Source organism: Azolla caroliniana, unplaced genomic scaffold (genome assembly GCF_043228905.1).
Source record: "Azolla caroliniana isolate FFs.n. ecotype wild unplaced genomic scaffold, voAzoCaro1.0.p SCAF_1, whole genome shotgun sequence".
Classification (NCBI taxonomy): Eukaryota; Viridiplantae; Streptophyta; class Polypodiopsida; order Salviniales; family Salviniaceae; genus Azolla; species Azolla caroliniana.
In genome coordinates, this window is record NW_028230436.1 from 25,460,703 (window position 1) to 25,488,638 (window position 27,936).

Sequence of the window (27,936 nt, forward strand, 5' to 3'; positions counted from 1 at the left end):
TGACAAACAACTACAAGTGATCCATCCATTCTTGGAAGCAAGTAACAATTGTTCATTACTCAAGCCAATTTGGCTTATGGACTACTTGTTGGATTTTACCAAAGGTAGCATTAATCATCTTCATAGGAGTCAAGCATGTAACATTGCTTTTAAGGGGGGTTAGTAAGATTAACAATCGGCAATGGTTCGATTTGAACCAAATCGAACCGTGAAAATGCGGCTTAACAGTTTAAACGATTCAGTTCGGTTCAGGTTTGGGTTTTTTTTAACGGTTCGGTTCGGTTTCAATGGTTCGAAACCGTAGTTTAAACGGTTTAACGTTGTTTTATTTATTTTTTAAATAAAAAATTGTTTTTAAATAATCTTTTCATTTTCATGCCTTTTTCTCAATTTTAGGAAAAACTTTAAAATTTAAATAATGAAATATTTTAAAATTTAAAATTTAAAATTTGACCTAAGCTAAAAACTGAAACCGCGGTTTTACCAGTTTAATGGCGTAACGGTTTGAAATTTTTTTAATGGTTCGGTTTAACGGTTTCGTGGTTCGGTTCAAGTTTCAAAAAATTTAAACGGTTTGGTTTGTACCCTCTCGAACCAAACCAAACCGTTGCCAATTGTTAGTTAAGATCTCAGAAGGTATGTAATAGACTAGGTCCACCACCTTAAAAGGCACATTTTGATGGTTCTATCTTTTAGATATTGATAAAGAAACAGTATAAAAAAGGCACGACATCACTACTAAATTTCCTCTTTCTCCTCACTACTTCTACTCTTTTCTAAGACATTAAATCTTTTGTGGAAGATCAAGTGTTGATTTCATTCATTCATCGTATCATGGATTCTTCAACTCCTACTACTAGAGTTGCACTTAAACCACCTTTATTAATCTTGCATTTCTCATGTCTTCTTCTTTTTCTCTCCAATTCAAGTGTTATCAGAACGTCATTTGCTCCACAAGGTGAGGCAGACATGTTTAAGAACAAAACATTAGCTTTGATTTTTTTCTTTGTCTAAATTCTAATATAAATTGTTGAATTAGGTTCTCTATTGATGTCAAGAAATCACCAAAGGAATGCCTTGATTGCCCTAAGGAATTCACTCGAATTGCGCAACCCAGATATACAATTGGTCCTTCATGATTGGGCAACAAATATTTCATCTCCAGAATATATAACAAATGACTATTGTAATTGGGTTGGAGTTCGTTGTGACGATGCCTCAAGTGTTACAACCATCAACCTTACAAACCTTGGGTTACAAGGCCCACTTCCCCAACATGTTTTCCCATCCTTTTACTCCCTCACTCAATTATACCTCTCATTCAATAACTTCTCACAAAGCATCCCCATAGACCTGGGGAATTGTACTAACCTTGAAGAATTGGATCTCTCTCACAATAGTCTGTCTTCCACCATACCCTTGGAGCTCATCAAAGCTTTGCCCAACGTGGTTCAAATTGATCTTTCCTCTAATAGCCTAAGTGGGAACATCGACTTTGAGATGTTTTCCCAAAATTTGACGTCTCTCATGTTCCTTAATCTTTCCAATAACCTCTTCAGTGGGCACATTCCTTTTGGGTTTTCATCCACTCTTATTGTGCTTGACCTTTCAAACAATTTCTTTGATGGGTCCTTGACAACTCAAGCATCAATAGGGGCAATGATGATGAATCTACAAGTCCTAAAACTAGGTACAAACCAATTGGTCGGTGAAATACCACATAAATTGTTCACCACATGTGGAGCTAGTTTTCAAGAACTCGACTTATCATGGAATTTGTTATGGGGAACAATTCCATCAACACTTGGGAATTGTAGGTCATTAGAGGTGTTGAGTTTGTCAAGGAACAAGCTAAGTGGGAATGTACCACATGAACTAGGAAAGCTAACAACATTGAGGAGTTTGATACTAGGGGACAATAACTTGATTGACCTACCCTACGAATTGAGGAAGCTCAAGTCCCTAGTATATTTAGATGTGAAACGGAACAAGTTAAGCGGAAGCATACCAACATTTCTCGGGAACATGGGCCAAGGTGCGTTGTTGGAATATGTGTGGCTAAATGGGAACAACTTGACAGGGGTGGTAGAGGAATGGATGTTTCAAAAACTAAGCAAACTTAGGTATATCGATCTTAGCAACAATGGATTAAAAGGAGGGTTAACGCCAATAATGGGGGGATTAGGGTCTTTAGAATACTTGATACTGGCACACAATCAATTTACCGGGGGAATACCAGACGATATCGGGGGCCTCAAGGGGCTAAAGGTGCTAGATGTGGCGAACAATGAGTTGAACGGTACAATAGCATCAGAGTTGGGAAGTCTCGAGAGCTTATCTTTCTTCGATGCCACCAACAACAACCTATCGGGTCCCATTCCGAACATGATCGGTGGACATCGAGCCCCATCTGACACCACGCCCACACTTGTCCCCGACTACGCGGGCGACTGTTCTCCGTTACGCCGTTGGTTTCCGGCCGACGATCTTCCGGCCGACAACATGGACTACCAATCGTGTGCACGAATGTGGAACCGACTGATGTCCGGCGGCTTTGATGGGCCGGGGTGCACGTATTATTATTCCTTGGTGCACCTCTCTCACAACATGCTGACGGGTTCAATCCCGGGCGAGCTACCGGCTGCCACGTCTTCGCTACTCCTGGACAACAACCGCCTGTCGGGGGCGGTCCCAGAGAGCTTATACCATCTGCCATTGCTCCACCTCAGCCTATCCCACAACAGCCTGGACGGGAATCTGAGTGCCGGACTCGGCAACCTGTCGTGCCTCACGACCCTCGATCTGTCGGCCAACAATTTCTCGGGTCCCATTCCTGCAGAGATGCAGAATCTGGTGCATCTGTCGGCACTCAATCTTTCCTTCAACCCTCTCCTCGCAGGGCCCATCCCCTCCGCCGGCCCATTCGCTTCCTCGCCTCCCTCCTCCTTTTTGGGCGATCTCAATCTCTGCTTCAACCGAAGCAGCACGCAGGAGCCTGCACACTCTGCATCCACGCCCCCTTCTTGTTCCCACGCCATCGCTCCCACCCCTTCGCCTTCGCCGCTCTATTCCCACCACGGCTCCAACCGCCGGGCCGTCATGCTCGTCGCCATTGTCTCCGCATCCACCGTTTTGCTGGTTGTTGCCCTTCCCATTCGCAGAATATCATCGTGCTGTGATCTCAGCATCCTTCGCACAAACCATCGCTACAGATCTTCTCGTAATGCCGGCACGGAATCCCTCTCCCTCATCAGCAGGCGCAGCTCAATGGAGAAAGAGAAATGGACAGTAGAGATGTTCGACAAACGTGGCCGTGGCGGCGGCGCCCTCTCCTATTCTGACCTACGTTTAGCCACTGGGAACTTCGATTCGAAATCCATTGTGGGGAGAGGAAGCAGTAGCGTGGTGTACAAAGCCGATCTGGGCAGAGGCGTGGAGATCTGCGTGAAGAGAGTGACGCTGAGCGGCCATGGCGATGTCTTCCTTTCGCAAGTCCGCCGAGCGGCGGTGCTCCGACACTCACATCTGGTCCCTGTGTTGGGATGCCTGCACCATGGCTCTGAGCACCTGATCCTGCTCCGTTTCATGCGTAACGGCACCCTGCAGGAGCTACTCCATGGCGCAGCCGCCACATCTGATGATGATGCTTTGGATTGGCCGCGCTGCCTCCGCATCGCGAGCGGAATGGCGAAGGCCATGGCGTTTCTGCACAGACAGAACATGGTCCATGGCAACCTCAAGCCCAGCAATGTGCTCTTGGACCACCTCTTCGAAGCGCACTTGTCCGACTACTGTGGGTTCCATCGTGTGAATCCGGCGGCAGTGCGGCCGGATGGCGGCTCGTGGACGGCCATGGCATCGCCCAACCCGTATGCGCCACCGGAGGCGGGAAACGAGAGCCAAGACGGGACGGCCGAGGGAGACGTGTATAGCTTCGGGGTGCTATTGCTCGAGATGGTCACGAGGTGGAGGGGCTTGAACAACCCCGACAACACGCGACAAATGGTGGAGTTGGCGAGGAATGCGTGGCACAAGAGGTGGGTAGAGGAGGCCGTGGATCCCAGGATGAGCGCCACTTGCGGCGACACACGGCAGCTCGTAGCCTGCCTCGAGGTGGCGGTCGCATGCACCGCTGACGTAGCGGCCCACCGGCCTTCCATGGACATCGTGGCTCAAGCGCTCCACCAGCTCATCCTATCCATGGAGAATCTCCCCCCTCGTATTCATGCTTCCTCGGCTTAGCACCGACCGGAAAAAGCAACGACCGACCAACGTTAACGACGGAACTCGATACTCTCGGGCCATTGCTTCAATTCCCCGCTCATCTTTTAAATGGCAATGCTATCGTTTTCACTCCTTAAAATGGTTCAGTGCCAATGTTGTGCATGCATGAGCTTATTCTAGGTCCCATGGCCTAGGAATGTCAGATGCCATATGTTGTAAAGCAAGCTTACACTCGGCCTCCCCCAAGAGTTTCATCAATTTCCATAGGGAAGCATAGGAGTGTTCTTGTATTAACTAGTGATATATAACTATCTTATATTGTGTCCTGTCTCTCTTTGAGTATCTCTTGTGGATCACCTTGAAGTATCATTTTCATCCCATGAAAACATTAGTCTTAGAGTCATGATTCAAAAATGTATAAGGCATAATCCATGTACCTAACCATCATCTCAATGTCACCACACACAAGAACATAATGAATGTTCTCTCGAAAATCCTTTTTATGAGTAGATTCATGTGAGCATGCATGTATAAAGGTATATCATCTCAAAAATTTCTAACTATCTCGATTCTAATTTCTCACACTTCATTGTCTCTGTAGTCGGGCTTTGTAAACTTTCTTGTAGAGGTTCAAATTTTGTGCTCATTTGCCCGATAGGGAGGTGATTTCCATTTGCTTGTTTTTCGATGCATGGGTTAGATCTTTTCATTACTTTTTTGATGCGTTAATTTCCTCTGGAATCTTTTCTTTAATTGAAAGTATGAATGCTGCGAGTCACAGAACTCTTAAGATTTCCTTATACTTTTCAATAATATCTTAATAATCACGACAATCATAAGTCAAGGAAATAGATTTTTTACTACCTTAATACAAACAAATCATGTACTTCTTAATCGTATTTTTATTTTTTCTGTAATTTCATAATACAGATTTCCACTAATTAAGAAGACCTAAATATGCCCACAAAGCTAATTATTTCCTTGATTTTAAGATAAACAACGAAGTAACCTCACCAAATTGGGGAAAATACCATTTGAACTTGAGACCTATACATTAAAATGAGAAAAGGCCTTTGTTCACATCAAGAAAACTCTATAAAGTTCATTGTTACAAGAAAATCTTGTTAAAATAATTCTATTCCATAGGTTATTACTTGAATGACTAGATTCAAGTAATTCAAGATGGCGTAATGTTCTGAAAGTAATAAAAAAATTACAAGAAATTGTTGAACAAGTGGGTTGGGATGTTGGATGATCAAAATCTCCCCATTCTCAAATATTGATGCACGCACGGTGAGTTACCTCATATTGGTTACTATGTGAACCTTATGATCCCCAATCTACAGACTACAAGCATGAGGTCTCAATTTGGTTAATAAAGGCCTATGGCCCCTCAATACATCACAACATGAATCTTTTTGTATCCATCTACGACGATGGAGACTTTTTTTATTCCAAAAAAAAAACTACTTCCATTAGTTAAGCAATGTACAAAGGATAATTTACAACTCATATCTTACAAGACATCTTGCATGTCGAAGGAAAACAATATGTGTAGATGAAACAACAACAACAAAAAACAACTCCAAAGCACCACATCATTCGATGTGTATAGCATTACTCGAACGCATATTCTCCACGACGATGAAGACTTAGGGGGAAAGAGAGTGAATAAAGAACCTAAAAGACTTTAATGTTCAAGTGGGGGAGTCATGAGGATATACATATGGAAACAAAACTTCCAGTTGTTAAATTTATGTATTTCACCAACCTAACCTTCTCTCAAGTACAAGTTGACAATTGAATGTCTCCAAACAAATGTGAGTTAGTAGCAATTTTATAGGATTAGATCCACATTTCCAAACTTTTTTATTTTCCGTGCATATCACCCTAAATATACATATTATATATATAGATCATGGGAAGTGTCGATAAGTACTAAATAACTTGTTGCTAGTTAAGGACATGGGTTATCCAGCGAGGATGCTCCCAAAGGTTTGACCAAAGTACATGTGTGCTCATGCACACCTATCTACACAACTTTTCATGTACCAAAGGTAAACTGAAAGCCTTGTTAATGGGTGCCTAAGGTTTATATGAGCTAGAGGGGAAGCTCGAAAACTTATACCATAACATCAACGAGTGCACAATCATAGTCCATAAATACGCACTAATATTATTAGCCATAGTGATTATGGGGAACTTTGGTGCACAAGGTTCTCTTCTAGGCATATTAGTGGCATTGGTAACGATTATAAGCATCACTATATTGTGCTTAGAATGTGCGGATGCGCGAAGTAACAAGACATTGTCTATCAAGCTAGAGAAGGTCGGCACTGACTACGGTGGATCCACACCGTTTTACGTGGTGAATCTGCCAATTGGGAGTCCAAATCAAACCACAATGATGCTAAAGCTAGACCTAGATTCATCGGAAACCATAGTGAATTGCAGCAATGAGTTGGGGGCATCGTCGCTAACATTGCACAAGCTGAAATGTCCGGACACGAGATCTAGGAAGTCGAAGAAGACATATGAAGACTGTGAGGTCGAGGACAGCGTGTGGTTGAACAAGCTCCGTGGCAACTTGTCGGATCCTATCGTGTCGGTGCCGGTGAGGAAAGTGAATTTCAAGTGCAGTAGCAGTGGCAATTCCGGGGACGGAGTGGCGGCTTTTTCGGGCGCCGACTCGTGGTCATTGCCGGCACAGGTGAGCAAAAACGGCGGGGGGCTCGGGAAGAGGTTCTCGTATTGTTTGCCGTCCATCGCATACTTTGGGAGCCCGGACGTGTACACAAAGGCGCAGTTAATCAGCATCTCTTTTGGTGCTTTCATATATGTTCAGATCACACACTTCCCACCCAACCAGTTCCAGCGGACGCCTCTCATCATCAAGAAGAAGAAGAATGGCCCAGAACCAGAACATAGGTACGCCATATCTGTGCACAACATCAGCGTGGGTGGATTCGCAGGAGGTAGCGGGGATACCTCTCTCAACCTCTCCAAGCCGCTGGAGCTCTTCATTAGCACCACGAAGCGGTATACCGCACTGGAGAGCTCCACGTACGCGGCCCTCCGGGATGCGTTCCGGGGAGCCGTGGGCCCCATTCCTCTGGTCGGGACTGTGCCGCCTTTCGACACGTGCTATGCCGCCGACACTTTCTTCCGGGGCAGCCGCGCACCGCGCCATCCGCTGGCCTTCGGGCCTGTCATAGCCCTCCGTCTCGCAGGCGGGGCCACGTGGACCGTGTCCGCCCCCAAGTACTTTGTCCGCCCGACCCCGGGCCTCGATGTCGCTTGCTTCGGCTTTGTAGACGCCGGCCCCCACCAACCCAATGTGCTAGGCACTTTCCAACAGGAAGGAAGTCTCCTCGAGTTCGATGTCCCTCGCTCTACCTTGGCTTTTCAACGAATGTATGAACCCGATGCCCCCGAGAATTTACTCACCGATTGCTCTTACCTCTTGTAATGTCACACCCAACTTTGTATCCCTCAATGGATCCAGCTACCTCCAATCTGGATCCGGTGATTGTTCACGCACACGGTCAATTCACAGCTGAATTTGAATCCAACATTAACGATGAATGATAATAAATTGGACATATCCTTGCATGGTACACTACAATGTATTGCATATTATTTGTACATGTATCAATGAATTTATGGACAAGATAGACTCCTCTATGTTTCGTTTCAAATAAAATTGTTGGTGTGACATCATTGTTTTCGTCGAGTGATGGAGCATAAGATTGGGTTTTGCTTACAATGACCAATAATTATAAAATGCAACTGAAGTTGGTTGTGTGTTCTTGGGATCATGAACTTGATACCAATCATTTTGGGTTTTCATGCGTGTTCAATTTCTTTAGTGTCGATATACCGGTTTTTGAACACTCAATGAGCGTTCAACATTCAATCACTAATCAATTGTGGCAAGAGTTTGGTTCTATTCTTTGTTGCATTTAATTAGTGTATGGTGCATGCCTTCCTATGTATCTCTCCATAATTCAATAATATGTTTTCTTTTTGTTGGTGTCTAAAAGGTCTGCAATTTCATATATTTGTTGTCTATTCAAGATTGCAATTCTGAAATCTTAATATGAACGCAAAGACAAAAGGTCACTTAAACTTAGGATTAATTGCACGTGTTTTTTCTTTCAAATAAGCCTTTCGCCCAACACCATCTTCTACAAATATTATGAGGTCAAAATTCTTCAAATCCATTGATAGATATTAAATGAATCCAGGATTATAGGATAACTAACATTGATATATGTTGGTTGGCCTAACACATATACGGTAATAAAACTTCTAACTGTTTAACCAATGTTACAATGGAATTCCTATCACCATTGCGACAAAAGTTCACCTTTCTCTTTAATCGTTTCCTTTTGTATGTTGTGGGATAAAACTGTGGGAGGGGAGAATTAAGACCACTAGATTCTAATAAGAGGATTGGTGGATTCAAATGCAAAGGGTTCGAATGAGCGGATTTGGTTGAGAGAACATACTTGATCAAATGAGAGGATTTAGACATGAAAATTCAAATGATGAAGATGAGAATGAGTGAACGATCATACGAGGATCATACCCACAACCCAAGAACTTGAGACAAAAATGAAGTATGAGCAAGAAGACAACAAGAGAGAAAAAGAAACTAGATATGTACACAATTGTCAAGCTAATGACTATATGTCCTTAGACCAATGTTCATCTACTAAAGTCAATTGGATGAAACCAATCTACAATGAATGTGACTTCTTCCAACCTTGCAACTCATAACTCTCCAAAAGTTAACAATAATTTCACACCCTCACAACTTTAAATATTTGGTGGCTTTGCCATCTTGTACCAAATACATTTCATTGTATTTTTCTTTTCGCCTTCTTTTGTAATTGTATTGCCCATAATTATTGACCTATGTTTGAATTTTCAAACATAAACCTTAAAGACTCCATTCAAGTTCTCGTTTACATGTATATCATCTCACATCATTAGGATGCATGTTACTTATGAGTGTTATCGGCAATTAGAGTTTTAAATTTAAGAGTCAAAGTGAAGCTCCCCTCACTTATATATAGTCCATTAAAGCCATCATCCACACATTTGAAGACACATTATTTAGCACCCCTTCAAATAGGACACTAGAATCAAGAATGACCTTAGCAATGTGTCAAAGGACAAGATATGTCACCCACATAAATTAATTAAACGTCCAGTCAAATTAGGCGCTTTTTGTCACTTCCCTATGTCGACAAAAGTCCAAGCATATATGTACCTAAAGGCTTCCAATATTGAGTCACTCATCCACACATTATCTTAGACGCTTCTTTATAGAAGCCAATAAGGAACCATGAATGCAAATATTACATAAAAACTAAGCCTAGTACAAAGAGAGACACAACCAATTACTTTTCTCCATCATTATCCATGGGTTAATATCTAAATTATCAAAAAGTATGACACTATTGAAACTTAGAAAAGCTAATTAAATGCACACACCCTTTCATTGTGTCTCTCTTATTTAATTATATTTAGTAACTATAAATCATGTAGATCTAATATTTTCAATTTTGCAAGGGCGTAGCTTTGTAGCTTTTCATATCTAGACACACCACATTCTCAACCCAAGGATGAATATTTTGTTCAAGCACACATCCCTTACCTTGGGCAACGCTTCCCTTGTCCTAGGCATGTACATTTTCCAATCCACCGAAAAGATCCTTTCCAAACATTGGCCTCTTTTCTATATAGGCCTTCTTCTCATATAGCTTGATTGTTGATGAGTCTTTCTATTATTATGAGCATGTAACAATACTACAAGGCTCGATCTCGATTTGCAAACTTTTGCTTTTCAACATTCTTATATGATTATAATATTGATAGATCATGTCAATTGTCGGTAAGCATTGATGACATTGTTGATAAGCATCGAGAAATTTGTTGCATGTTACAATCGTGGCCATCCCAAAGGTTTGACCATGATTACATGTGCTCATGGCTTTAATTTACATTATGAACGTTAAAAGGAAAGCCTTATTTAAGTGGTGCTTGTAAAATCGATGAGCTAATGTAGAAGCCCAAATAAATTGGCATATACTCATAGCCCATATGTAATCACTAGTAACCTCAACTATAGTAATCATGGGGAACTCTCACGCACAAGGGTCTCTACTCGGGATATTAGTGGCCATTATGAGCATCACTATGTTGTGCTTAGAATGCGTGGATGCACGAAATAACATGACATTGTCTATCAAGCTAGAAAAGGTGGGATCGGACTATGGTGGATCGACACCACCATTTTACGTGGTGAATCTGCCGATCGGTAGTCCGAATCAAACCACAATGAGGCTGAAGCTAGACCTAGAATCATCGGAAACCATAGTGAATTGCAGCAATGAGTTGGCGGCATCGTCACGAACATTGCACAAGCTGAAATGTCGGGACACGAGATCGAGGAAGTCGAAGAAGACGACGACATTGGAAGGCTGTGAGGTAGAGGACAGCGTGTGGTTGAACAAGCTCCGTGGCAATGTGTCGGATCCTATCGTGTCGGTGCCGGTGAGGAAAGTGAATTTCAAGTGCGGTAGCAATGCCGACGGAGTGGCGGGCTTTTCGGGTGCGGCGGCCTCCTCGTTGCCGGCGCAGGTGAGCAAGAATGCAGGCCTCGGCCGGAGATTCGCATACTGTTTGCCTTCCATAGCATACATGGGCAGCCCCGATGTGTACACGAAGGCCCAGGAAATCACATTCTTCGGCAGGTTCCTGGAAGTTCAGATCACACACTTCCCGTCCAACCAGTTCCAGCGAACGCCTCTCATCATCAAGAAGAATCAGAAGAAGAAGAATGGCCCAGAACCAGAACATAGGTACGCCATATCTGTGCACAACATAAGCGTGGGTGGAAGTAGCTGGGTCGGTTCCCTGAATCTGTCCAAGCCAATAAAGCTCTTCATTAGCACCACACAACCCTACACCTCCTTGGAGACGTCCACATACGCGGCCTTCCGAGACATGTTTCGACACGCGGTCGGCCCCACCCCTCCCCTCGATCCCGTGGCCCCCTTCGACACCTGCTACTCGGCCAACTCTTTCTTCGATCGCTATGGCTCCCAGCATCCCCTCCCCGTCGGCCCCATCTTATCCCTAGACCTCGCGGGCGGTGCCGCTTGGACCGTCTCCGCCCCTAAGTATTTTGTCCGGCCTTTGTCCACGCCAAGTGTCGCTTGTTTTGGCTTCGTGGATGCTGGCCCCAACAAACCTAATGTCCTCGGTACATTCCAACAGGAAGATAGCCTCTTGGAATTCGATGTTGCTCGCTCCACCTTGGCTTTTCGTCGCATCTATGAGCCCGATACTTCGGAGAGATTCCTCACGGGTTGTCGTCACCTCGTCTGAATTTCCCTTTGTATTTTTGCCATTGTAGAATTTCCAAACACATTGTTGTCATCTCCTTTAAACTCAAATTACCCCTTGTATTTTTGCAATCACTTGGATTGGTCGTTGTATTTAAAACCAATGATAATAACGAATGGTGATGATCCATGAAGTCTGGGCAAATATAGCACAACATTCTGATGTATTTGCGAGTGTATTGATCAATTTAAGTGTATTATAGATACCATCCATTTCTTCTTAAATAAATATGTTGAAGCAACACAATGTTTTACTTCTAGAGTTGAGCTTCTAAAACTAACATATGCCTCTAGTGTAGAATTTCATTCTTGTAGACATTCTGAGGAACATTTCAAATGTTTTAGGCACACATCATGTTGAAATATGTAGGATGATTTACTATAAAATGCAAGTGAAGAGAATCGTATGCTCCTAGGTTTTTATTTGCATTGAATTCATCTTCTTGCAAGTGTGAATCTCTTTTCTATTAAAGAGAGCTTATTGCTTGTATGGGGCTTGCCTGGCTTTTGACAAATGTGAATCTATTTTCTCAGAATATAACTGAAAATGCCATTCAAAAGACCACCCAAAAGTTACAATTGCACATGCACACTTTAAACCAAGAGTTTAAGATCTTTTTTTATTCATATCAAGGACGTCCTTGTCAATTGTCAATAATCTTTCAATCCCCCTTGATGTTAATGATTGATGTAAGAAGTTTCTTTAATTTAAAGGGAAAACACACTTTTTTTTTGCAAGAAATCCCTTCTTACTCATTAGATGAACAATCTAGATTCTACACCATCTCTTACAAGCACTATGAAGTTAAAATTATTCTTGCCCCTAAAATATGTTATAATGTCACCTATTATAAATAGGAAATACTACACTAAAAGGCCAATTCAGTGCCTAATGTGAACCTTTTAGCCACTAACTATGTCATGTGGAAAACAAGGGCTTGTAAAATGAGTTGAGTGTCACGAGTACATAGGAAGGTCATACATTTTTAGGAGTCTTGAATTCAAGACCTCATTAGACATCATGACATTATTTGTAAATATCACATATGTACCATATTAAGATGTTACATCATTATTAACCTTGCATCTGATAGTTATGAATGCTAGCCAAACATGTTGAGCATGTGTTGATGCTAGGTTGTAACCATGCGAGGGTCCATATAAAAAGAGAGAAGGAATAAGCTTGTCAAACCATTCTAATTCAATTCCAACCTACAAAGCACTCTGATATTGGTTGTTTATAATACAACAGCTTCAAATTTCAAACCAAATTCCTCTTCTTCTTCTTCAACATCTGAGCTTTGAGAAGGCACACCAATACAAGGAGCTATTGTAGTGGGTTCAACAACACGAAACAATTTTACTAACTTTGTGACAACAAATGTTTGGAGTACAAACGTACAAAACTCTTCGAAAGGCATGAAGATAACTCTCATAGTGACATTTGATGGTACATAAAATACAATAAAGAGTATGATTAACCTAAAGAGGTTGTAGAAGCAAAAAAACCAATCCATTGACAAAAATCCAAAACACCCATAAGCGAACTTTACGATAGAATGGGCAATTTTGGTTTTTCAGACCATGTCTAACCAATTGCCACGAAAGCTCAAACTCCAATGGGGTGAGACCATATGTTCTAGTTATACTCTCATATATGTAGATGGCATATATAAAGAGAAGGTCCATGAACATGAGAAAATGATCTTATTTTTTATTTTTCTTTTTTCCAAATAAGAATATACTCCATTAGTTAAAATGACATACAATACACAACTTTAGTCATTATCTACTTCCATATGGGCTACCTCACTTATTTAACTTACACTCATGTTTGTTCTCCATGTTTCTCATGTCATTCACGCCCCTCTATCATCTAATGGGAGGGGGGAACAACCATCTCAGCACTACGTACTGCCACCGTATATCCACTCCAAATTCTGCAGCCATCGGTGTAATACACCATCGTTTTCTGAAATTCAGCCTCATTAATTCTGAAGCATCATTTGTTCCATCAACCCGCTCATATTGGGCCCTCAATGTAGATATTAATGTGTGCCATATTAGCTTAATAGATTCTACTGGAGACCGTTTGTTTGCTGAAAATGCCCTAGTACATCTTACGGTGCAGATGTTCCATATGATAATGGGTGCAAGCAACATCCATAGATCTCCAATTTTTTGCTTCTGGGCATTACTTGTAGGTGCACTGTTATCATTGATCAATCAAATAGTTCCATTCTACCCTCTGTACATTCCTTTGCATGTGCTATCAAATTTCTCCATATCATCACCAAGACAGTTCCAACAAGCATGTCCCCATTTGAGGGTAAATGAGCTAGAGGCATGGCATAGCAATCGTAATGCGCTCCTCCATATAGCCATTGCCTCATGACATTCCCATAGACAATGGGAAAGGCTTTCTAGTTGTCCACATGCACTACATCTAGGATCTACATTGGGGCCTTTAGCCCACCCCCCTACCGGCAAGGCTCTATGCACAATAAGCCATAAGCACATCATTATCATGCGGTCACCACTATCATGCCATATCATTTTCCAAAATTTAGCTAATCTCCTTTCACTAATGCCCTCTTGTATCCAAAATTTATGAGCTGCAATATCTTTGTGTTCTTGTTTTAGGATAATTTGCCTCCCGATTTTCGTGTTGTACCTAAAAAATTGAACCAACTTGGCACCATCAATTTGTCCTCGAGTTTTCTCTCACACTAAATGAGAGAGAACATTGTATAGATTTGTGTCAAGTGCATAGACAACATGAGTTATGTCACTTGTCTAATATTTTCTATATATATATATATATATATATATATATATATATATATATATATATAGAGAGAGAGAGAGAGAGAGAGAGAGAGATTTTATTATTCACTTAAAACATCAATATGACTTACGAGAACAAAAATATAGCACTTTCACCTAATACATGTGAAAGTGAGTAGTGACTCTCGATGTTCAAGAAGTGTACTAATGAATATTGCAATGTTTGTGAGAGAAATTCGTGCAAGAAATTCAAATGTGACCAAAGGCATAACATTGTATCAAAGTGTGATACTCAGACTCTCGAACTTATTTAGGGAAAAATGTGCATAGTCGACTAGTCTCATCACATGTGCCTCAACGTTTTGTCTCACATCTACATAAGAGGGAACTTAAGTTGTTTTGAAGCAATGGTTTAGATGACAAACAACATGATGGACATAAATATACAAAGAGCTTATTGGCAAATCAAGACTAACTCTCTATGAATTTGAAGAATCTATCTCTAAGAACAATTCTTATGAGGATGATTGTAGTTTGGCCTTCAGTTTTGATATATTTTACATCGCAACCCCATCGATCACAATTCAACCGGCATAATTATTTTGGTCCTAGTATGAAAAGCGGGATTTTTTGCCAATATAACATAGCTTACATTATTAGAGAATATTTGAATAGGCCTTTGCATTGTAATTCCAAGCAAAGTCTTCACTTGTCTCTATTCACATAACTTCACATATTGTTTGTGTAGAGGCCTTGCATTCAACTTGAGATGTGCTTTGTTCCATCATATATTTTTTAGAACCATGCATAAAAAACAATTCTAGCATATCCATCATATTTTGTTTTTTGACATGATATGAGAAAACAAGAGCATGTCACAATTGCTAAGGCAAGAAAATACCTTAATTCCTCTTTCATGTGAATGTTATATGCCAATTCCTTATTAGCACTAATTAACTATATTCAACATACGTGGTTATAGGATCTTCCGCATAAATAATAATTATTGCAATTCCGTTAGACAAGTGCTACACTTTGAAACCTCTACTTTAAAGAGACGTTGTTAACTTTTTATACCACACATGAGTCATAAGAAAGCTTTCTTTAGATTGGAATACGAGATTATCATCAAATACATATCATTGTGGTTTTTCCATGAGACACGTATACACTTTTACTAGCTTTCACTATACATTTCAGCTAATAAAGTATTCGATTTTCATTGGTAGTAACTAATATTACATGTCTTTTGCAAAAGTGAAAAAAATCCCTCGTAATCCAAATCATTAGTTTCTATGTAACCCTTTCTAAGAAGTTTATTACATATGTACATCCTTTAAGTATCATTGAAATAATATTCTATTTAAAAATTTATCTATCACACAAATTATGCTTTTACAATCAAGTATTGACACTAATTTCCAATGTATCATTTTTACCATGCGGATCACAATGGAGGGATGCCTTGCAGTTTGATCTCCAAATTTTGTGTTGTGCGTGAGTGGGGCATGCTTAATTTTGACCCAATAATAATGGTATGGGAGATTATAATGATGGGAACAAAGCTAGTGCATTGTGATGTTGATCAAAAGGCTGTGACTGTTATTTTGGGGATTTGCAGTAGGTCAACTTATGGAAATGGGCGTCAATTACATTGTATTGAATTCAACTCACATTTTCCCATGGATGGAAAGAATTTGAGGCTTGTATTGGATGGATAATGTAGTGTGTCAGCTCAAAGGATAAAAAAAGGTCTGATAGTTAACTTATTAAAGGCTATTTCCAGACTCGGTTAACCCAACACCTATTATATCAAACATTTATTCTTATGTAAGACATCAATTGGAGCTTTCTTCAAATCAAGCAACATCCATGTACAAACAGCACACTTGTGGAACCTTTAGACAACCAAATAAAGAAATTGCATTTATGAATTCAGGAAACCAACTAATTGTTACATAAAAAATAGAGATGCATGCACCATATACTTGTATAAATGAAACAAAAAGATAAAGTATTCATAGAGTACCGTTTACTACGAATTGAATGGTGAGCACTTGTGGAGTGTTCAATAACCTATTTATTTATCGTTAACGATGAGTTTAATGCTTATCGAAATCTATTCTTACCGATTGAAACCCTAGGAATGTGCAATTCTCATCACTTGCATTTTTACAATAGTAACTACCTATTTCAACGTGATACCCATGATGGGGGCGACAAATACAAAAATCTACAATAGAGGCAATATGTGCATTTTAAGAAGCTGAATTGGAAACATAAAGCATGATGCTACTTCAATTTTTCTATTAAGAGAAATTGGGTTTGGTGCTTCCCATTAGCAAATAAGATAGTTGCAAAGAAGAGGCTTGATGTCCAAGGGTGTTATGATCAATTTTAAGAAAATCAAGGATACTACAAGTGGTGGCAATATACATGGCGTGTGAGTTTATAGGACGTGAGGCTCGAAGAGGGAAATTGCATGCAAATCATATGCAATGTCAGGTTCATACACACACTCAAAAGCCAAAGTGGAAGGAGCTATGTTAGAATTCCCAAGAGACGTCCCGTCTATTGGAATGTGCCAATCATATTACGTTTTAGGTTGGTTAGGATTGACATAGGAGAAGCCCAAAACATGCAACATTGAGTCTAAGACTTGATTAAGGTAGGACAAAATACTTAAGGTCTGTAACCGTCCATACGACATCATATCAGCCTACCTCAATATATATTTGATGTCAAGAGTTTCGTGGCCATCCTACCAAACTAGAGAGCACATGACATAATTGTGTATTCATATAAGAAAATCTCATGATAAATCCACCATATAAGGTGTGTAATAAGAGTGCCTTGTAGTGGGTCATGTCCTAGTGAGACATGTTGTGGGGTTCTCTTATTCTCCACACTATATTAGAATGAGGTTAGTGCATTTACAATTATGCCATACAATTAGAACCGCTCTCGCATCACTCTATTATTTTCCACAAAGGACTATCATGACCCTTGGACCAACGATAATTGCAACACACTCTCCCCAAGAATATAGGTGGGGGATTTTAACTCTTAGAACAAAAGGAGAAAGTAGAAGCTGGATGAGCTCTCTATGTCACCCTTAAATATAGTCAAAGAACATTCCCAAGTCATTAATTTAGTAGTAATGCACATGGTTTGAAGCATTAATAAGAGTATATATAATGCATGAAAAAGTCATTGATCAAGTATGAAGTGAAGAACTTCTCATGAAGTGTAAGTTTTGGATCATCAAATGAATAATGTGCACTCCACGGACCTGTTGTATCCATATGCCTTACTATTAAGAAACAATATTTGAAACATTAATTGTAAATTTGGAAAGATAACAAAAGGTACTATTCAAGCTGAAATTTAGAACAGGTTTAAATTTGAGATGTCCACTTAGGTTCTCATGGGGGCCTCACGTGATAACAGACTGAGTGAGGTCCTAGGGATTGTCAAGATGAGATTGAATAAAGCGAAGATTTAGACACAAAGAAAAACAAAACCTGCACAAACTGAGCCAAAAATTCCAAAAACTGACCAACATGCACATATAGACCAAGCATATGAAATAACCACACTTCCCAAACAACTGCCACCAAGAAATTAAAAAACTTGACAGTTTCAAAAGTAGACTTGATGTTTGCACAAGTACTACACATGATTCACTTCAACACTCTTTAGTTATTTTGAAAATCAGTATACAAGGTATTAATTAAAGGAGGCTTACCAACTCAGAAGATTGTTTACGAAAAAACATGTACACAAAGGGTATCCTCTTCAATATATAGATATGTATCTGAAAAGAATGTTCTCCATTGTTATTTAAGAATCGCTAATATTATAGACATTTTTATATATTCAGCAATAATATTAGCACCATGCGTCGAGGATGAAAATTAATTAAAGGGAGTATGTATTTGCAAATGTTTACAGTCTGAAAAATGTGAAAGGCCAAAATGTCACCAAAAAGAACCGTTGGAACACAATTGTCAATATTTTCTCCTCGTTAATGGTAGTTGAAATTTCTCATGTCAAAATCCTTATGATTGTGCACTATAGTATTCAACAATTTTTCAGGGGGGGGGGGGGAGGGGGGGGACTTTCCAACTTAATGTAGCACACAAGAATCCATGGTCACTTGACACATTACCAACCACCACACATGCAATGTCACTGTCCAATATCTAGAGCATAGCACAGTCTCAATGGTTCCTCACACACCCCATCCCTGACAATGGCAGCTGCATTGGCATTTGTGATTTCGATAATTAAAAAACCTATTTTCCACCAATATCAGAAAATTAGAGCATTTGTGATAATGAAATAGAATTAAAAAAAAAATTGCATTCAATTATCTACAAGTTCCCAAATTCTGTTATTGAAGGTACACTATCTATCTACCTTGATTTCCACAAGGTTTAATATTGTTTTTGCTGCCATAAAACTCGGTTTGATCAGATGACCCATGTCATCATGTCCAACCTTCGGGGATAGCATTGGTAAGACTTTATGGGCTGCTAAAATTTGCTTCTCTTGCAAAATTTTGTTCTCAATGGTATCCCTGAAAAGAAGGAGATAGGACATATCCTAAGATAATAACAGAATGTGAAAATCAGAAACTTCTATAGATTCTCCCATACCTTAACATTTCTGCAAGATATGATGGCCTACATTTAGAAAACAGTGCTTCGGGTATCACTGGAGAGTTCAGAAGGATATTGGGTAGTGACATATATTCAAGTTGCGTTGCATATTGGATAAGCCATTCAGTCACAATATTTGCACGATAAGCAACAACACAGGGCAATCGAGCTAGTTGCATCTGAAGTACTGCAGTCCCAGATGTACACAATCCAACAGTGCTTGCCTGCATGCCACCATAATGTTACTGAAACTATTATGTTGCAAATGCCTCTCTATTTACATTATATCACTACACCCTTGCTCAACCCTGAAAGAGAGAAAAGGGGATGAATTGATGACGTAATAGCTTAAATAGAGCATATAAATGCATTTTCGGAGGTTTCATAAGGAAATTTGGGGAAATAATGAAAACTCGGGGGCATTCTGCAAAAAATGAGCAAAATATTACTTGGGTATTTCTGAGCATTCCCCTATTTTATTTATATACATCAACTTCTAGATACTAAAGGTTAGTTATATACATTGAACGCTTCATATTTTTCTTTCAAAGATGCTCCTGGCAGCAATACAACAGGAACATTCCACTTGTTGATGTTACTCTCCACTGCCTTTATAAGATCACTACTGAATGTAGTTGGAATGATTACTGTAAGATCTGGTTTGTTCTCCTGCAGAATCTCTACTGCTTCTTTATAGATTGGCATCATTCTTCTCACTTCTTGCAATCGACTCCCAGGAAGCAAACTCATCAATGTGCTACCTAACATGATTTAATCCCTTTAAATCAACTGGGAAAATTGAAACAGCTTGCTGAGCTAAACAATCGCATACATAAATAGCATTTGACTGAGCAAATGCAACAATGACCTCCTTAGAGCTGAAGGTGTCTGTAGTATTGAGTACAAATACACAATATATAGTTTCCACACATGAGTTGAATAATGAAAACAGATTTTATAGTGAAAACGTCTCATTATGCCTTGCACAAAGAAGGCTATGCAGGATAGAGGTATAGTAAAAACTTCTCATTGTGTCTTGCACAAAGAAGGCTATGCAGGATAGAGGTATAGTAAAAACTTCTCATTGTATCTTGCACAAAGAAATCCAATAATGACCTCCTTACAGGTAAAGGTGTCTGAACTAAGAGTACAAATACACAATATATGGTTTCCACAAATGACTTGGATAATGAAAACAGATTTTATAGTAAAAACTTCTCATTGTGTCTTGCACAAAGAAAGCCAAGCAAAACTGTGCAATCCGTCTCCGTCTTATCTCTGTAGCCATAGAGTATTTGGAGTGGTTTGACTCACCATGACGTGATCCATTTTTTAAATGTGTATTAGATATGAATATCGAAATCAGTTATGTTCACAATTAGTGTTAATCTATCCACACTAGTTTCTGCTTCAAAAGCTAAGACCAAGTTATAGCATACAATATCCATAATACAGGAAATGCTAGCATATTCTGCATCATTTTCTTGAAGTCGTGCTGTCCCAATGACGGACATTTTATGCTACAAACTATGCTGTACGTTTCAATATCATAGAGTTGTTTTTTGTTGCAACTCTATCCTGATTCCTATGAATCAGCATATTTCCTTTTAATATCCAAATATAAAATGAATTCTATGTCATCAAGTCTTTGATGAATAGCATTCCATAGCCTATGATGGAAACTTCAAGAGCCTTTGGCAGCCTTCATTGGTCGTTTCTAATGAGGATATAACTTGGTATTAGGATTCATTATTGGATATCCCTTGTGCCTATTGCATGAGACAATCTCCTTCACAGGAGCTTAAGTCGTATTTTCAGTATATTATTGATTCTTTACTTTTTCATGTGCTTTATAACCAGGATTTAGAAATAGAGACTTCTTAATTGTAGACAATCAAGCCTTCAAACCTTTAAATGGAAAAACTTGACTGAGCATTGAATTAATACCTCTACATAAATCATGTTTCGAGAAGAACTCATTATCCACTCCTTTTATATGCCAGTTTGATGTCCAAGTGGTGGATTCCTGTATATTGGAGAAACCATTAGACATTGACAAGTAGAAACTGTCTACTGACAAAGGTCCCAAGATAACAAGTAGAAACACTACTTCTTATAGAATATGCACAAACATTTCATGCTGAGAAATTCCAAGTACTGTGTTTCATGGTGTATCACTTCTTCCATTTAATCATAATCCTAAATTTTTATTTGGGCATCAAGCAGTTGAGTTGGTAAAAATGATCTATGTCTATGTATAAAGCTCTTTCCATGCTGAAACCTTGAATCCCACAGAATAAGTGTGCAAAACATGTTTAGAACCTCATTAACGTTGTTCCATTTAATTCAGATGCATGTATGTAGTTTGAATGATAATGCCGTACATATGGCAATGTTTGGCCAGGCAGATCTCCAATCACTACATGAAGAATCATTGTCTTTGTTAAGTGATAATGGTTTATAATTCACATTTCCTCGCCAGACCTTCATGTCAATCCTTGTCAAAGATTGGTGCAGTTGGATTTCTTCCATAGAATAGAAAGGGAATAGGCTTACGGCTGCCTAGTTAGAGCATAGCCTGCAGAGGTTGGAGCAGTTGGACTTCTTCCATAGAATAGAAATGGAATAGGCTTATGACTGCCTAGTTAGTGCTTATCCTGCATAGTTCCAAGGAATGGTTATTTCCCCCCTCAAATTGTGTAACCCATTTTTGCTCTTTTTCCTAGAAATAAACGGTGTTTGTATTATATTTCTATATTTTACTAATATGAAAACATGTGCTTTCTATTTCTTCACTTTTGGAAAACTCAAACGCATTCCTTTTCTTCCCCTCATTCCTAATTTATTCATAACTATCGGCTTGCCAGTTTGAACTACAATCTACACTTTTTAAAGACTGAATCTCACATATGGAGCCACATCTGGTAACCGTGAATCACATCAACAGGGAGAAGGTGAAGGAAGTATATGTTATTCCCTTCCAAGAAGATTAAAATTTATACAGTGTTCTACAAGACTTGACAGACTCATACCATGATGTCATTTCTCACATTACAACAGCGTTGAGATTGTCATTACGAGAATCGAGTGTTTTTATACCTTGAGAGCGGCTCCTCATCTTTGTCACCCGAGTTCGAGATTACGGCCATATTTGTTTTAGCTCCAATACTGCATTTGCTCTTCTAACCTAAGTGGCCTATGCTACCTAGGATAGTCCCATGACTGATTTTTATATGGTTTGCTAGTGAGATATATGCATATGAATATAAATCTATGTACACATTCTGCACATCATGATGACTGCATTGAAACTGCCACTACAAGTCCTGAGCGTTATTGCACCCAGAGAGAGACCCCTTATCTTCATCATCAGACTTTACGTCCACATGCTTAATGTACAGTGTAGACTGGATGGCTATGGCATATCTACTCAAATCATCAATGCTCTCATGTAGACGACTTTTAAAATTGCAACCATGGATAAAAATAAAATGTAATGCCACTGTTGCCTAATTAGTAAGTTTACTTTGTGAATATTATAAATTGCTTTCATTACTGGATAGCTAAAACTGATCAATGGCTTACCAAAGGATCAAAAAAGGCATCTTCAAGAACAGGGTGTCCCACAAATGTTGCTGATAGACCATTGGCTCTGCAAATTATCTCCTCAAAAGGAAGGATACAAAGCATGTGGTCAACAACATCAATCCACTTTTTTAACCTTTTTTCCCCTTCCTTCCATGCCCACACTGATGGAGCAACATAAAGAACATTCAAAGGTGACCTCCGCTGAAGCTTGATACAGTTTTCTAAAAGCAAGAAGACATCTATCATCAGCTCCTGCAAACTCAATATGCATACATCAGAAAAATGACAAGATCCTGAATTTTGCGCTATTCCTCCGTAACTTTATTTTCTTGTTACCTTTCAACTGTTTGAGTACACGGAAAGAAAATCCTTTTGAATCAACAGCAATAACAATATGAGGCTGGAAAGCTAAAGCTGCCATCACTGTTTGATGTAAGCGTGCCTGTACCATATGGCCTACTATAATTAGGCATCTGTATAAAATTTAGCACAGAAACTAGATTTGGTAATAATACCTTCAATCTGAATATGTAAGGAAACAGCTCTATTGCACCCATAACTGCAAGATCATCCATCAAAAACTCGGATACAAGCCCCTGTTTTTCCATTAAAGCGCTGAATAAAGCTTAGTGTTAGATTGAAAATTATACACAGATTATATCTGTCAAAGGAAAAGGCATCTGAATTCAGTGTCTGACAAGTTAAAAGGTTTATGCCATAAAGAAATCTAGAATAAATACACGGACAAGTTGATGAAGATCAATTTCTTATATAGAAGACGCACAGATTTCAATTTCTCTGTGCCATGATCAACACAATTACTCTCGTGACATGGCTGTCAAAATTCAGCAGCATAAAGTTTGAAGAGAAATGCAATAAAAACAAACTAGAACTAATGCAATGAACAAAGATGAAGAGCAACAAGTGTCCTATCATTTAAGTTGGTAAGGGCACTTGCTGCACAAGAAAAATGATTGTGCTTCTACACGAGAATTTGCTCTTCATCTTTGTCCATTGCCGTAGTGCTAGTTTGTTTTTATGGTATTTCACTTCAAATCTCTAGGACTCAAATGATTAGATCAGCCGGAAAATTAGATCATAAATGCTAATGAGTTCAGCAAAGACTAATGTAGCCATACCCACTAAAGAATTTGGCTTCCACAGCATTTTCATCTTGCAGATAGAAAGATCGTGTGATCTATCTATTATGAACTTGAAATTTTCTAGAAACATCAACTCAATGCATAAAACCCTCAGCTATATGCGCAAAAAAAGGATACAGTGAAACCAGCTGTACGATTTTGAGGGTGATGATTAACTAAATTAAACTTGATCAGCTTTAACCCACTTCATCGTAATTGTAGAATACTTGAAAAAAAGAGAGTGATCGTTGAGAGGCTTCAACAACACACAATAATTGGCCTCAAATCTTGGCATCCCTAGGTATTTCTTGACATTATTCCAGCAAAATGAGAAAATCAAACTTATCTGAATGTCAGTTTGTCCCTCTTTGGCAAGTTAAACCTCTAATTCTCAGAATCCATAATTAAAACTGTGGAACACTGAAATCCTAATTTTTAGAAACATTAAATTCTGTGAAGCAGTGGATAGCCTACGAAAACCATAATTTTTTAGGAATTGGGACCACCATAAGGGAATCAAGAGTTTCCTTTTTCACAAGAAAAGTAATGTCACACGACTTGCAGTTCTTGTGAGGAATTGTTTACATGATTATTGCTAGAATTAAGGCAATTCTATGTGCAAGGATTAATCATTCTGACAGCTGGCTTGTGTAAGCATGGCCACACATGTGGAATAAATGACTAAGGATCATGCATCCTTCTAATTCTCAGAATCCATAATTAAAACTGTGGAACACTGAAATCCTAATTTTTAGAAACATTAAATTCTGTGAAGCAGTGGATAGCCTACGCAAACCATAATTTTTTAGGAATTGGAGCCACCATAAGGGAATCAAGAGTTTCCTTTTTCACAAGAAAAGTAATGTCACACGACTTGCAGTTCTTGTGAGGAATTGGTTACATGATTATTGCTAGAATTAAGGCAATTCTATGTGCAAGGATTAATCATTCTGACAGCTGGCTTGTGTAAGCATGGCCACACAGGTGGAATAAATGACTAAGGATCATGTATCCTTCTAGGTTTGTTTTGCATGCTCCTCTCTCATTCTATCCTTCCTCCCTATCCCTCCTTTATTTCTGCTATTTATGAATCCGTTCTCCTTCTTCTCACCAGTGTGATGACCATAGATTCACTACAATCAGCAATTCTTCTACTGCTATTAACTTTTCTCATCTTCTTGCTTCTTGTACATCTCTTCTTGCTCTTATTTCTCTGATACTTTTCTATATGAATCCTCTCTCCTTCCTTTTGATCCATGTTACCCATAGGGTTTCTTGCAATTATGCATGTGATGAATTTTTTGAAGAATCAAGGTACAATTGATAATGCATTGAAAGGTGAAGAAAACAAAATTACACCGTAACCAAAAAGGAATTTCGATAAAGAGAACTTGCCCTACAAGCATATGCTACAAAACTGCAACTCACTTGTATTTCCTCTGGGATGCTGCCATGACCAATCAATACAAGAGTACCATTTCTTTATTGATAATTAATGGAAGACGAAATAATAAGAAGCAGTCCACAACTTAAGCCTATTTCCACCACGAAAAGCCGCATTTACAGCTTCTAAGGTATGTTCCAATGAGCACACTAGGAAAAAAGAAAGCAAATAAACTATGATTCGTACGGATTTTGACACTCTAAAATTACTTCCATCCTCTCTAAAACGGAGTTCTGATTTCTATGTTAAAAGAATGTCTTCTTGAATAAGAAAGCCATGTTCATGACCATGAACTCTTCAAAAAGCCCAGTCACTTTTAGCTTTTAAGTGACTTTATGTAGACCTAACCTAAAGTGACTTGCAAGGTAAATGTTTATGATTGGATGCATACACTTCCAAAGATATCAGAAGCCAATACTAATTGGACCAACTACATGTCAATCATGGAGACTGCCAATTATAGCTCTTACTATCAAAGGGCCATTGGCCCTCAGCTGTTCACATTGATCATGTGATTTCGTACTACCTGATTTCAAGAACTTGGGGAGAAAGTAAATAAAACCTCCCATCTGACAACTGAACTTTTTGAACACTATATATAGCATGTAACTATAGAGCTTGATGTTTCCCTAACTCAGTCCTAACAAACCAGAATTTTTCCCTTGTATTAAGCAATCACTCTGTTGTGTGAAATCATCAACCAACCTAAGACGTGTCTATAATGTGAACTTCAAGGTAGCAAAAGGCTGAGGAGTGGGGCAATCAAAAGTGCATTGCAATCCATGGATTTGAACACTGGGTAGAAGTCAGCATAAAGGCGGGAAGGAATGTGGCAAGAGGGGTTAATGTTGACACAGAATGCTTCTGGAATTAATCCCAAATCATTTCTTTGTACAGAGTGTTGTCTTTAATATGAAATGACTGACCATAAACCTAACATAATAGCAATTTGTAACTGCTTCTAACGAGAATATTAGGAGACTTCCTGGTATACAAACATTCAGATCTCCCATGTTTTGGCCCTAACCAGTGTAGAACTCTTGCCATGACTCTAGCATTAGTCTATAACAGACATTTATGTCGAAAACAAATTCTTTTAAATGATCCAAACTCTTTGCATGTAATGCTATGCCTAGAAACAGACGAATGTTCGAAACTCATGTTAGGAAAGGTTCACTTATGTGATGACACGGTACTACGAGATTAGGAAGAGCCATATCATTGCTTGGTTATGCAAAAACACTCTGAAAAAGCATTGAGCTTGTGTGGAGGAGCTGAATCCGACCCCTACATTTACCAAAGTAATACCATCCCAAAATGGTTATGTGACCCGACAAATTCATCCATTGTAAATTTTCCATGAATTTATCGATCGATCAAACGATGGTGATGGATGCTTACCCTCCGATGCCACAAAACTTCAACGATCGATGGTGCAGCAAAGTCTTGAGAGAGTCCATGAGACGTGCCCCAATCACATCGCCGGAGGGTTCTCCCGCGATGAGGAATATACGAATCTCTGTATCCGTGGAGATGAATCGTCTTCTTCCCCGTTGTCCTGTTGATGGAGGAGGAGGAGGAGGAGGAGGTGGCGGTGTTATTGCTGAGGTTGTCCACGAAGAAGCTCGCCAGAGCCGCCTACACCATGCTCTTGCCCACATACTACTCTCAGTCTCAGTCTCTGTCTCTGTCTCTCTCTTTCTCTCTGTTCTCTGTGTGGCCCACCTTTGACCACAACATAACATTGAGGAACTGTAAGGAGGAAGGTTATTCAGCTCAATGGCTATGGCTATGGCTATGGTATCCCAAGAACTAAAGGAAACACTTCCCGGGGGGGTATTCTCGCACTTCTTCGTTCCGAGATATGGGCAATCCGCTCTGGAATAATGGCTTTTGCATCGCTACATGTAGCCTTTCGGGCAATTAGTGAAAGTAACCCTCCCGTTGTAAAGAACAGTGGTTTACCCCCACAACTTCGGCTTTACTTACGGCATTATGATTGGAGTAGTAGGAATCCCAAAATCGATTGTGCGTCATCTGCATCGATTGTCCCTATTTGCCCATTCACACTCTCGACAATGTTCAAATGTCTCAAGTCTACATCAAATGTGATTACTGCATCATAAAGATGTGGTGTGGACATCTCCTCTCAAACTAGGTTTCCACTTGTAAAAGTTCCACTAAAATGTCTACAAAGTCAATTTCACTAAAAGGGAGCATCTTATAGGACCAAGTTATAATATGAACCCATTAATTAAAAGCTTTGGTGATTCCATTTGAACTCAACGCAACAATTTATCCCTTAAATCATTTTCTTTCTGAGTTTTATGACTTCAATATGAACTAAACGTAGTAAGTTATAAGGGTTCGGTTATATAATTCTTTAAGCATTATGCAGTTAACAAGGTGGGGACCGACCAGGGTTCATGTAACTTTGTTATGGTATGACTTCATTATACAAAAAACAAAACAAAACAATGCTTGGTGTGTCAAAGCCTGAAGTCAAAAACAAGAATGAATTTGATAAGGAAATTACGAAAAAGGAAATTTTTATTATATACATAAAGAACAAGAGCTACAAGTTTACCCCAGAACTAGGTTTGAATTGAAATAGTCACAACCTTATTATAGCTTCTCTATATATATAATATCCCTTAACGTATGCATGG

General features: G+C 39.3%; 3 protein-coding genes across 3 annotated transcripts; 2 read left to right on the forward strand and 1 right to left on the reverse strand.

Annotated features, from left to right (window-relative positions):
- Positions 1-834: 834 nt before the first annotated feature.
- LOC147869269 (uncharacterized) lies at positions 835-4,546 on the forward strand. The gene is made up of 2 exons (XM_087323569.1): positions 835-958; positions 1,040-4,546. The coding sequence occupies exons 1-2, from the start codon at positions 835-837 to the stop codon at positions 4,240-4,242; spliced, it is 3,327 nt and encodes a 1,108-aa protein (XP_087179695.1). The 3' UTR covers positions 4,243-4,546.
- Positions 4,547-6,237: 1,691 nt separating this feature from the next.
- On the forward strand, positions 6,238-11,667 carry LOC147869270 (uncharacterized). Its single transcript, XM_087323678.1, has 2 exons — positions 6,238-7,689; positions 10,344-11,667. The coding sequence occupies exons 1-2, from the start codon at positions 6,419-6,421 to the stop codon at positions 11,623-11,625; spliced, it is 2,553 nt and encodes an 850-aa protein (XP_087179804.1). The 5' UTR covers positions 6,238-6,418; the 3' UTR covers positions 11,626-11,667.
- Positions 11,668-18,783: 7,116 nt separating this feature from the next.
- On the reverse strand, positions 18,784-27,410 carry LPXB (lipid-A-disaccharide synthase B). Its single transcript, XM_087323790.1, has 9 exons — positions 27,328-27,410; positions 26,669-26,992; positions 23,197-23,296; positions 23,018-23,123; positions 22,679-22,902; positions 21,041-21,119; positions 19,616-19,854; positions 19,091-19,317; positions 18,784-19,011 (listed from the first exon to the last, which is right to left on the reverse strand). The coding sequence occupies exons 1-9, from the start codon at positions 27,408-27,410 to the stop codon at positions 18,840-18,842; spliced, it is 1,554 nt and encodes a 517-aa protein (XP_087179916.1). The 3' UTR covers positions 18,784-18,839.
- Between the last annotated feature and the right edge of the window lie 526 nt (positions 27,411-27,936).